The sequence below is a fragment of the Micromesistius poutassou genome (assembly GCF_964030765.1).
Source record: "Micromesistius poutassou genome assembly, chromosome: 17".
Taxonomy (NCBI): Eukaryota; Metazoa; Chordata; class Actinopteri; order Gadiformes; family Gadidae; genus Micromesistius; species Micromesistius poutassou.
Window position 1 is genome coordinate 8,004,441 of NC_140287.1, and position 10,954 is coordinate 8,015,394.

Genomic DNA, 10,954 nt, shown 5'->3' on the forward strand with positions numbered 1-10,954 from the left:
TATACATATTTCATTCATAAACAGTGTGCTAGATTGTGTATTATATGTATTATAACTACACATTCCAAATTTCATATTTTATATATATAGTTCATTCATAAACAGCTAGACAGATATATTCTCGTAGACATGATAACACATCCATCCCCAAAATCTGAATACAACCATGGTATTTACACGTGCTTTTACTTCGAAGGCGCGGCGAGTGGATCCGCCGCTCTCAGTTCTCGGGAAGCTCCGCGCTCCGTTATAAAACCCCTGTGGTCGCCGCGCGCAGACGACGCTACGCTCGCCTACGTTGTTTTCCTCATCGCCGGGGTTCCACAGATTGCCGCTGAACTACGCTACTGCGAAGTCGGTATTGACAGCGGCACAACAGACGCGGAATAAGTTACAGGTTTGTGCTTTTTTAAATTTGGCGTCGTTTCGTGTGTATTTCGTTATGGCGCTGGTTCACTGTTACACAGCCGTTTTGTATTTGTCTGCCTTGTTTCTGTAGGCTATATCAATCAATGATGCAGCTAGGCACAGCACCCGTGTTTATTTTTAGCTGCTAACCTGCGCTGACTGCAGTGCAACGAATGGTGGAAATCGGTATTGAGTATTTGCTGGAATCGAGTACCAGTAATGCTAAGGGTAGGCTATCGCGGATATTTGTTTTCTGCAAAATCAGGGCTGCTATTTACTATTGCTCTAAATAGTATCTAAATGATGCATTGTGGAAGGAGACGTTTGAATAGCTCTGCAGCGTCTGATGTGCACTCAGTCAGAATCGGGGCAAGGCCCCTGTCAACAAGATGGCTAGCTTAGTGGATGCATCCAAACACGTCTCACAGCGACAGTCCACTCTCGCTGGCTCATTCTTTTAACATTGGGATAAGAGTATGACATGCAAACTTTAAAGCCATTCCGATTTTTTTTTTATCCGCGCGTTTCACCTCACCGCATTTACGCTTGAATAAATCCATTTAATGTTATGCTATTTAGCCAACATTAGCAACTGGCCTTGGGCTGAGGGGAAGCTACGTTCAGCCAGGAAAGCCAACGGGTCTGAGTCAGAGTAATCTCTGGATGGTTCTCAAACAAATACAAGGCATCACATGCATACGTTTTATATATTTAAGCTTTGGTTACAAAAATGTCAAGCTAATTTAGTTTTTGCACACCCATCTCTGATTAAATGGCTTATTGTAATGCTCATCATAAATGTCATGGTTTTTGCAGTGTTGTCAACATTGTATTGATCTGTTCTGCTCTCAGATGGACCAGCAGGCCCAGTCCTATATGCTTGCCAGTTTAACACGGCCTCACTCTGAGCAGTTGCTGCAGGGCCTACAGCTTCTGCGGCAGGATCATGAACTGTGTGACATTGTACTGCGTGTGGGTGATGCTAAGATCCATGCCCATAAAGTAGTGCTGGCCAGCATTAGCCCCTACTTCAAGGCCATGTTCACTGGGAACCTGTCCGAAAAGGAAACGTCTGAAGTAGAATTCCAGTGTATCGAAGAGGCTGCACTTCAGGTAGGTTTACAGAAAAAGATTTGCTGATGTTCTGCACAAATGTGTTGTGTAGGCCCAGTATTTTTTTTTTAGTCGTGTTAACTTCTCCTCCTCTTTGTCTCACAGGCCATCGTAGAGTATGCCTACACGGGCACAGTATTCATCTCCCAGGAGACCGTGGAGTCGCTCCTGCCTGCCGCCAACCTACTCCAGGTGAAACTAGTGCTCAAGGAGTGCTGCTCCTTCCTGGAGAGCCAGCTGGACGCTGGGAACTGCATCGGCATCTCTCGCTTCGCCGAGACGTACGGCTGCCACGACCTGTGTTTGGCTGCCACCAAATTCATCTGTCAGAACTTTGAGGAAGTGTGCAAAACTGAAGAGTTTTTCGAGCTGACACGGGCTGAGCTGGACGAGATTGTGTCCAACGACTGTCTGAAGGTGGTCACGGAGGAGTCGGTGTTCTTTGCGCTGGAGTCCTGGATCAAGTACGATGTGACCGAGAGGCAGCAGCATCTGGCCCAGCTGCTGCACTGCGTGCGCTTGCCTCTCCTTAGTGTCAAATTCCTCACGCGCCTTTACGAAGCCAACCACCTTATACGCGACGACCACGCATGCAAGCACTTACTCAACGAGGCCCTTAAATATCACTTCATGCCAGAGCACCGGCTCTCCTACCAGACGGTGCTGTCCACCAGACCCCGATGTGCCCCCAAGGTGCTGCTTGCGGTCGGGGGCAAGGCGGGTCTGTTTGCCACGCTAGAAAGGTAAATCTCACATTCTTTCAGAAGTCATTCAAGTCATTAAGAACATCTTTTTCTATCAAACAATTTTACCGCCAAATAAATCAAATGTATTCTATTGAATAGCATGAGTCAGATAAGTTATGGTTAATGACAGACACCTATCATTGACCGTATTTTATATGCGTGTATAAAAATAATGTACACCTAAATCTGCATAACCCAACAAATTGGTCATGTACACATTCAGTACACTTTTGAATGCTTTAATTGTCCAGAGCCTCACTTTGTTATAGAGGTCAAAATATGAACCTAAACCTGTTCTCCTTTTTTCAGCATGGAGATGTATTTCCCACAGACTGACTCGTGGATAGGGCTGGCCCCACTCAGCGTGCCTCGATACGAGTTTGGCGTGGCGGTGCTGGACCAGAAGGTGTATGTGGTGGGGGGAATCGCCACACACATGAGACAAGGTATCAGCTACCGGAGACTAGAGAGCACCGTGGAGTGCTGGGACCCCGACAGCAACACCTGGTCCTCGGTGGAGCGCATGGCCGAGTGCCGCAGCACCCTCGGGGTGGTGGTCTTGGCTGGGGAGCTCTACGCGCTGGGTGGCTACGACGGCCAGTACTACCTCCAGTCGGTGGAGAAATACGTCCCCAAATTGAAGGAGTGGCAACCCGTGGCGCCCATGAGCAAGTCCCGAAGCTGCTTTGCCACTGCCGTGCTGGATGGCATGGTGTATGCCATCGGGGGTTACGGCCCGGCGCATATGAACAGGTACTTCTTCTGTTTTCTACCATGGTTTCACACGTCTTGTTAGACATTGTGCTTCTTCATATCAATAACAAAGGAATGCCATTTTGGATTATGAGGCAAGGTGCTGGCTTTATACGTCTCTAAACTTATTTGATAGTAGTCTAATAGTCAAATTCTCTTAAATCTTTTGGTATACAAGTGCCATACAACTTTTGTTAATGTTAGCTTCCATCCATGGAAATGTTTCCAGCTGCCTTCTGTAATGTATACGTTCCTAAGTGCCAGGCTCTACATACTATAGTCCTGCACAGGCACACGTAGCCCCCTAGCCTGGCGGTTATCTTGGACACGTGACAGACCAGCAAGAGATGTTAAGTGTTTCCAAGAAAACGGCCCGTAGCTCGCTAATGGCTGCAGTGGAAAACTAACAACCAAAGATAGAAATATTGGAAGCCTCTATCGGATATGTTTGGAACGTAGCCCGTATGTTTCCTGCTTCAGGTTGGCTCTCTCATGCTGATGGGGCTCAAGAGGGTAGAGTCTGTTGCTACGTCTCCTTGACTCCTCAAAGCCCTCAGGAAAATGTGTTTTGGATTGAACTTATTCTTTAGGGACTCCTTCTTCTCCCCAGCTGCCCTTCTGTCCTTTTTAGATATAATGAGACAATAAAGAGTTTCATCACCTTGGCACTGCTAAGCTAATACAGGGGCCTCATGTATTTTTCAGCCTTATGCAATCAGTATGTGTGTCACTTCTGTGTCTCCGCAATAGTAAATCAGTTAATGCCACTAGAGGAAAGAACTCTTTGAACAAATTGTTAATTGAAATCAATATTTGTTGACCACGCATTGCATTTAAATACCGGTCACACACGGTAAGATTTGAATGTTGGATGCAGTTGCTAAATGATAATTGCAAGTTTATACGCATTTACATTAAGGGCATTTAGTAGAAGCTTTTATCCAAAGCGACTTACAATAAGTGTTTGTCAGAAGAAAGAGACAACAATATATCACTGTCGGTACAATAAGGATGTTCATAAAAACAAGCACTTACAATTGCTAGGTTAACCCATTCCCTGTATACAACAAAGATAGCTAGGATAAGATGCTACACAATGCGAAGCACTATTTTTAAGTGCCAGGACGTACAACATACAATCAGTATGTAATGTAAATGCATATTCTATTTCGCCAAAACAATGGCACGAGCTAATGGACCAGCATATTCTTCTAAGGTGTTAACCAGAGACTGCCTCAGGTTGGACACTAATACTTGGTGTGTTATTAACCCTCTGTGTCTGACGCTGTGCAGTGTGGAGCGCTACGACCCCAGTAAGGATGCCTGGGAAATGGTAGCCCCCATGGCAGACAAGAGGATCAACTTTGGGGTCGGAGTCATGTTGGGCTTCATCTTTGTGGTGGGCGGACACAACGGCGTGTCCCACCTCTCCAGCATCGAGCGGTACGACCCGCACCAAAACCAATGGACCGCATGTCGACCTATGAATGAACCGCGAACTGGTGAGTCATTTTTTTTTTCTCCCTCCATTCTCATAAAGATCGGTCACAGACCAGAACAATGTGTTAAATGAGTGAATTGTAAGTGTAGTCTTATCTATAACCACCTATTCTTACTGCTTAAAGTCACTGCTCCAAGCAACAAACAAATGCATATCGTAATGTTAATCCAGTTTTTGTCTGTTTTATTTCATTATTATTTACTTACTATGTTATTATTTACATTGTAGGTGTCGGCTCCGCCATCGTGGACAACTACCTCTATGTGGTGGGGGGCCACTCCGGGTCGTCCTACCTGAACACTGTCCAGCGCTACGACCCCATTTCGGACAGCTGGCTGGACTCCAGCGGCATGATGTACTGCCGCTGTAACTTTGGCCTGACTGCCCTTTGACCCATGGCCCAGCCGGCCAGGACTCCATAAGAGAAGACTCGGGACGAAAAGGCTGTTCTTTTTGTTTCTCTTCCCTCTTCCCCACACCTTCCCCCACTCTCCCGCGCTCAGCCTCGAGGTGCCGTATGAGGCACCTCGCCGTCGTGATTCCCCAGAGGAGGGAGCCTGCTGGGTGGGTACATGCTCCGGGGCTGGCTAGCTCGCTCGCTAGCTAGCTGGTGCAGAGGAGCACAAAGATGGTGGCACAAAATGAAGAGGTGCTGCGCTATGGGGGAGGAAATGAATGAGGATGGGCAGTTGTCACCGAGGCGATGAAGAGACGGCCCGCTGCTGTACTCTGCAGCTGAGCCCTTTAACAAGGGGTGAGAAATCTGTCACTTTTTTATTTTGTGTGTGTGTGTGTGTGTGTGTGTGTGTGTGTGTGTGTGTGTGTGTGTGTGTGTGTGTGTGTGTGTGTGTGTGTGTGTGTGTGTGTGTGTGTGTGTGTGTGTGTGTGTGTGTGTGTGTGTGTGTGTGTGTGTGTGGGGCTTCATTAAAAAAAGAAATGTAAATCTTTAATTACTTTAAGAAGGGCTGCCTTTTTTCTCTCCTGTAAATAGTCAAAATGGTTTGTGTACTGATTCAGTGGTCAATGGAGAGATGACCCACCCTCACAGGCACAGGCCAACACACAGGTGGCTGTGCTTTTCAACATCCCCCCCCCCCCCCCACGTCTGTTTCTGCCTAACCCTGGGAGCCAATGAGAAATGCCTGTTACACCTCTGTGCGTCGGTGTGTTATTTCTCTGGAAAAGCAACCTGGATCCTATCCTCCTCACCCCTGGATTAATAACCAATACTAACTGGTGCTATATGTAGGATTCAGGAGCCCTTTCTGTTTGTTGCCTAACATAAATTATTATTAACATAAATTATTTTGTTTTTTTTCTTGACCGTTTTTAGTTTACCTTCTAGTCAGCTGTAACGTTAGTCTGCTTTGAAACGCCCCTGAATCTTACACCTCTTGACCTGCCCATGCAATAAAACAAAATCCCTGTCACATTTAAAGCAATGCTTTTGGCTTAAAAACCTATACATTCCTGTCCACATATTGCGTAAGGTTGGTTCAATTGGACATTGGTATGATCTTCAAATAGTCTTCTGGGTTCGCTCGTTAAAAGAGGCCTCGGAGAAGGCCGTTGGTCTCACCCACCACCCCCTCTCCTCGCAGCACATGAAATGCTTAATCTTTCTTTTAATTTCCAGGATGATGTTATACATGGTCTGCCACTTATTTTCGTTTCTTAAAACCTAAGCCTTGTGTTGGAGGTTCCACGGCAACCTCGGATTACGTGATCTAATCATTATTCCGCAAGAAGTGCCAAAACATGCCTGTTTTTTTGTGTTTTCCTCCCATGTCGTGACATTATTTTCCTCACCAGTAGTGCTCAAACAATAGCCTGTTGGCGCTTCGTTCCCAGAATGCATACGTCTTGTGTCCTCTTATGCAGCCATGAAGGGGGGTGATTAGAAAGCAGTCAATCAGGCTGTGTTGTTCATGTATGACCCATCCTGTGGCAATTTGAAGTATGTGTTTGCCTGAATCCCGGCTGATAGAAGGCATTGCTTCCTTCATGGGCAGGGCCAGGCAGAGCAGTGAGAGGGAGCAAAAGAAAATGACAAAAAAACAACGTAATGTGGCGCATCCATTTAAGTGTCTGTTTATGTCTGCGTCATATTTGAGCTGCATTGTATACACTGATGTTTGCACAGAAGTGGAGACTTGCATTGCACTTACCAAACTATTTGATACATATTGTAATTTGTACATATGTTTTATTTAGACTGATGGCATTTAGATGATGCAATAAGACTTATTTCTCTGTGGATCAATACTTTTTTGTTTTTCTGTTCATTTAGTCATTTTTAACAAGCCAAGGTATCTCATATTGCTGTAACGGAATAACGCGTGGCATGTATGTTGAGTAGTGAGAAATGCTTGCCAGACAAGCCATCAAAATGTGCTCTTTGTGTGGCGTCATTTTTAGGTTGTGTGCATGCAGGTTCAAAGGGATTGCTCAACAGTTGATTCGTCGTTGGCTTCACATAAGATGCACTGTAGCCTGTGCTATAAGCCACACTTAAATATTTGACTTTACCATTGAACACTAGACAATGACGTGGGCTTCTCTAGTAGCCACTGCAGGCAGATGTTAGATGTTTTTTTTGTTTTTCCTTCCCAAAACTGAACTGTCCCACAAATTTGCCTTGTGGTGATAACTTAATTCAAGTAGACATTAATATGATAAACATTAGACTGCAAACCTGGATTTTATTTTAGAAAAACAGCGATGGAATGATTTTTTTTATTTTTTATTATTGCAATTGTTCTGTAACAATACTCACTGATTTGTTTTTGTTTTTTATGTAACGCTAGTCACTTAAAATCAAAGTCTATTAGCAGGAGCACAAATTATGCAGGCATAATTATGTGCGGTTCTCATTGTTTAAGTGTGTTTTGTCGTACTGTGTGGGCGTGAGTTTTTCAGGAATTTGCGTAAGTGGTTCATACATATTCTTGAATCGTTAGAGAAAGCCTGATAAAATCTGCAAACGTGAAATCTGCAAAAAAAAAAAACGAAAAAAAAGATTTTCAAGTAAATGCTAATTTTATTTTATTTATGGCCTAACCCTATGTGTCGTTTTGCCACCACTTTCACCAAAGTGCTTGTTATAACTAAAAATGCAGCTTCGGGAGGACCAACAACATCAGTTCTGGAACCTGCCAAGCTACAGTTTAGAATCTACAGACGGAATCCTTTGAAGCTGATGTCAATGTTTAGCCAAATTACCACTCTGCTTCTACTGCATTTCCATTGTGTGTGTGTGTGTGTGTGTGTCTGAAGTAAGGTGATAATCTTCAATCTTTTATATCCTGTGGACTCTTACTGGATGCACAAGATGACCTTAGATATAGACTGTAGCTCTTTGGTTCACCACATATTAACATATTTTACTTAAGGACATTTTCCATACATTTTAGTCTGTTTGTTGGTGCAGTTGTACCCAGTTAAAATAAATGCCTGCCTTATAAAGGTACTCCTTATCATTGTCTTATTTTGTGTGTTGTATGTATCAAGTAGAAATTATATATTTATAATTACACATTTCAATAGATTGACATTGGCTGCATAGAAAGTGGTAATTTAATGCTTTTAAGACGGAAAAATCATTTGATTGAAACAGGCACTCGGAAGTGTGCTATGTTAAAAACAATTGAAATACAAATTCAAGTTCTATTAAACTAGTATGTGCTAATACAGAGTATGAAATGATCAATGTTTTGAAAACAGTACTTTGGACAGCATGGTTATATTTACCATATTTTTGCAATACAGATTCAAAATATAACTAAAGCATTTAATTTGTTCCTAAACAACGTCTGCATTTTTGGCGTCTTAGATATCTAATGACTACAAATTGACAAATGGCAAAGAAAGCAAACAGTCTATTTACACAAAGCACAGTGTAAAGAAAGAGCACCCTTTTAATGAGGCAAAGGCCGATATGCATAAAGGTTCAATATTTTAACCGGATCCTCAATGCATTTTTTACCATTTGCAGCTCTCGCTACAACACTGCTAAATATAAATTGCATTCTCCGTAGGCATTCAAACACACGTGTTTGTATAGCAATGGCAATGTGAAGTGTGTGGATATTTCTATTGTGAGCCTGACGTGAATATGACATGCAAATACCCCCTCGCCCCATTTGTGCATATCAGCGGAGAACTATTATAGTCCATTATATTCTTGGATGCCAAGCAGTGAGCCTCCTATAGTCTTCGGGGTAAAGGACAGCTCATAAGACTTGTAACAGTTTCCTCAAAACTGGAGGGGGGGGGGGGGGGCGAGGGGCGGAAGCAACCAGAAACTCTATACATGGAATAAGAAGAAGCATTGGTGGCAGAAATTAATCATCGTCATATCTCTGCCTTGCCGCTCCTGTGAGCTTGTGGTCCCCATTCAGACAGAGTGGTGGTAGTGGTGGTGGGGTGGGGGGCTTCACTTCTCAGACGCCCGGGTGTAGACGAGAGAGGAGAGCAGCAGCAGCTCGGGGGGCTTGTGCAACAGAATGAGGTTGTCGCTCCTCAGCCCGTCGTAGTGCATCCAGTAGCCGTCGATCTGGAAGGCGGCTGAGTAGTGGTGCTCCTCCTTGTTGAAGAGTGTGGCGCCCTCCAGTGAGTACCTGCGGAAATACACAGTGAGGTGTGATTCAGCACATGTAGCAGTAGCAGAAGTACCCGGGCGCTGGGGCCAAGCCCCATCTGTGTAACTCCTGTGCGGGCCAAGTTAAATACAAAGTCCGCTTCTCTTCATCAGTGCTCACGGCGATGCAGACGAGCTGTAGAAAAGCAAGAAGGTACCTGTGCTGGGACAGAGCCAGGTGGTAGGGAACATAGGAGAGCTCCTCCGCCTTCCACTGCTGCATGTTGAGGATGACGAAGGGGGGCGCCCCGTGGCAGAAGACCCGGTGAGAGAACTCCCGCAGCCCGTCGCACCTGGTCGGGGGACATGGTGAACACTTGTGTCATGCTAATGTCGCTATGACAACGTACAGCACGATGAGTGGATGGGGGGGGCTCACCCGAGTTCGGTGCAGAGCAGGATCTTGGGGCAGAAGAACTCGTCGACGGCGGACTGGATGGGATCCCTGGGAGGCAGTTCATGAGGAGGGCTGGGGGACAAAACCATAACAACTAAAATCGTAAGGAGCACTAAATGGGAAGAAACTGATATCAACCCTACACTGCAACATCTGAACTCTGCTCACAGCTCAAAAAACGATTTATTAAACAGGCAACATTTTATAAAACTTAGATGTTTCTGCACTGCAGGACATTTGCTCCTACTTGATGATGACTGTCCTCTTGAGGAGTTCCTGGAAGCGAGTCGGACAGCTCCAGCTCGTGCACAGGCTCTCCTGCATGGTGGACATCAGGTTCTCCAGGTTTTCGGTAAAGTTATCATGCTCATTGCCAAACAAGTCAATCTCCAGAGCTGCCTGGCAAACTGCAGATCGATACTGTTTCTTAGACATCCTATACCAGATCCACAACATCTTAACCGTGACGTAGTCACACGAGTCCATCAGTGTGAGAAAATGCTCCACAAACTGCTTGCCCAGGAAGACACCAAGCTCCCTGGGAAATCCCTGATTGTCCCGCAGAATGACATAGAGGATCATTAAGAATCCGTCGATGGTGCAGGTGTTCTTTAAGTATATCTTGACATACAGTGGGGTACAGGATATAGCCTTCCGTCCTGCCCGGATGGTGTAGACGCCACCCCAAGGAAGCACTGGCCTCCAGAAGGAGCGGTCCTCTTCATCGTTATTATTGATGGACGCCCGAATCTCCTCAAACAACGTCTTAGACCTGAGAAAATTATCGTGCAGTTAACAATAAATAACTGTTCAAAAGAGACTGATGAGAACACATTTCAAGGTGGAGTTATGGACCGAGTCTGTCACTCCCTTGAATCGCTTTATCTGGGACACCGAGCCTCTTGCAAACCAAATATTCGCAGGATATGAAATGCATTATATTGTTATCCATAAACCCGTTTAGACTGGAAACTAAACAATGCGTTAATAAATTGGATAGAGTGCCAGGTCGAAACAGTTGTGAAGATGCTAGCTAGCATCTGTAACGTTAGCCGAACATACCTTTCAAATTGTAGCCTATTTTCAGTGTTTGTAATTAACGTTTGCAGGTCTTCGGGGTCGTTTAAAACACAGAATTTACTCTCCATCGTTCTCTATGCTGCTTCATGTCTCAATACAGGCTTATAGCCTGAGCGACTACTGATTCTACCTAGTGTGTTCTCGTATTTTCAGGATCATACGCTGGCACCTTTGCAAGATTCAAAACATACTCGAGTAAAACGTCAAGTTACGCCCATAAACATTGCTTTGCGAAGCCCTTGTACGTGCAATGGCGCCCCCTGCTGTCGAGGTGGAGGCCACCTCACCCTGTGGATTATTACTCCACCTTATTGTTT

At 44.9% G+C, this 10,954-nt stretch overlaps 2 protein-coding genes across 2 annotated transcripts; one reads left to right on the top strand and one right to left on the bottom strand.

Annotated features, from left to right (window-relative positions):
• Positions 1–284: 284 nt before the first annotated feature.
• klhl28 (kelch like family member 28) lies at positions 285–7,997 on the top strand. The gene is made up of 6 exons (XM_084482342.1): positions 285–397; positions 1,261–1,521; positions 1,627–2,264; positions 2,577–3,020; positions 4,314–4,522; positions 4,750–7,997. Exons 2-6 carry the CDS (start codon positions 1,261–1,263, stop codon positions 4,911–4,913), a joined length of 1,716 nt encoding a protein of 571 aa, XP_084338468.1. The 5' UTR covers positions 285–397; the 3' UTR covers positions 4,914–7,997.
• A 99-nt stretch (positions 7,998–8,096) lies between these two features.
• dorip1 (dopamine receptor interacting protein 1) lies at positions 8,097–10,798 on the bottom strand. The gene is made up of 5 exons (XM_084482343.1): positions 10,620–10,798; positions 9,805–10,329; positions 9,540–9,629; positions 9,319–9,453; positions 8,097–9,140 (listed from the first exon to the last, which is right to left on the bottom strand). The coding sequence occupies exons 1-5, from the start codon at positions 10,703–10,705 to the stop codon at positions 8,957–8,959; spliced, it is 1,020 nt and encodes a 339-aa protein (XP_084338469.1). The 5' UTR covers positions 10,706–10,798; the 3' UTR covers positions 8,097–8,956.
• Positions 10,799–10,954: the final 156 nt, after the last annotated feature.

What these genes read in the sequence shown, in the direction of transcription:
- klhl28 (XM_084482342.1), top strand. Translation starts at nt 1,261, where the DNA reads ATGGACCAGCAGGCCCAGTCCTATATGCTTGCCAGTTTAACACGGCCT. An exon ending in TCGAAGAGGCTGCACTTCAG is followed by an intron (nt 1,522 to 1,626) that starts GTAGGTTTACAG and finishes TTTGTCTCACAG; the next exon opens with GCCATCGTAGAGTATGCCTA. An exon ending in TATGAATGAACCGCGAACTG is followed by an intron (nt 4,523 to 4,749) that starts GTGAGTCATTTT and finishes TTTACATTGTAG; the next exon opens with GTGTCGGCTCCGCCATCGTG.
- dorip1 (XM_084482343.1), bottom strand. Translation starts at nt 10,705, where the DNA reads ATGGAGAGTAAATTCTGTGTTTTAAACGACCCCGAAGACCTGCAAACG. An exon ending in AATAGGCTACAATTTGAAAG is followed by an intron (nt 10,330 to 10,619) that starts GTATGTTCGGCT and finishes TAATTTTCTCAG; the next exon opens with GTCTAAGACGTTGTTTGAGG. An exon ending in CTGGCTCTGTCCCAGCACAG is followed by an intron (nt 9,141 to 9,318) that starts GTACCTTCTTGC and finishes GTATTTCCGCAG; the next exon opens with GTACTCACTGGAGGGCGCCA.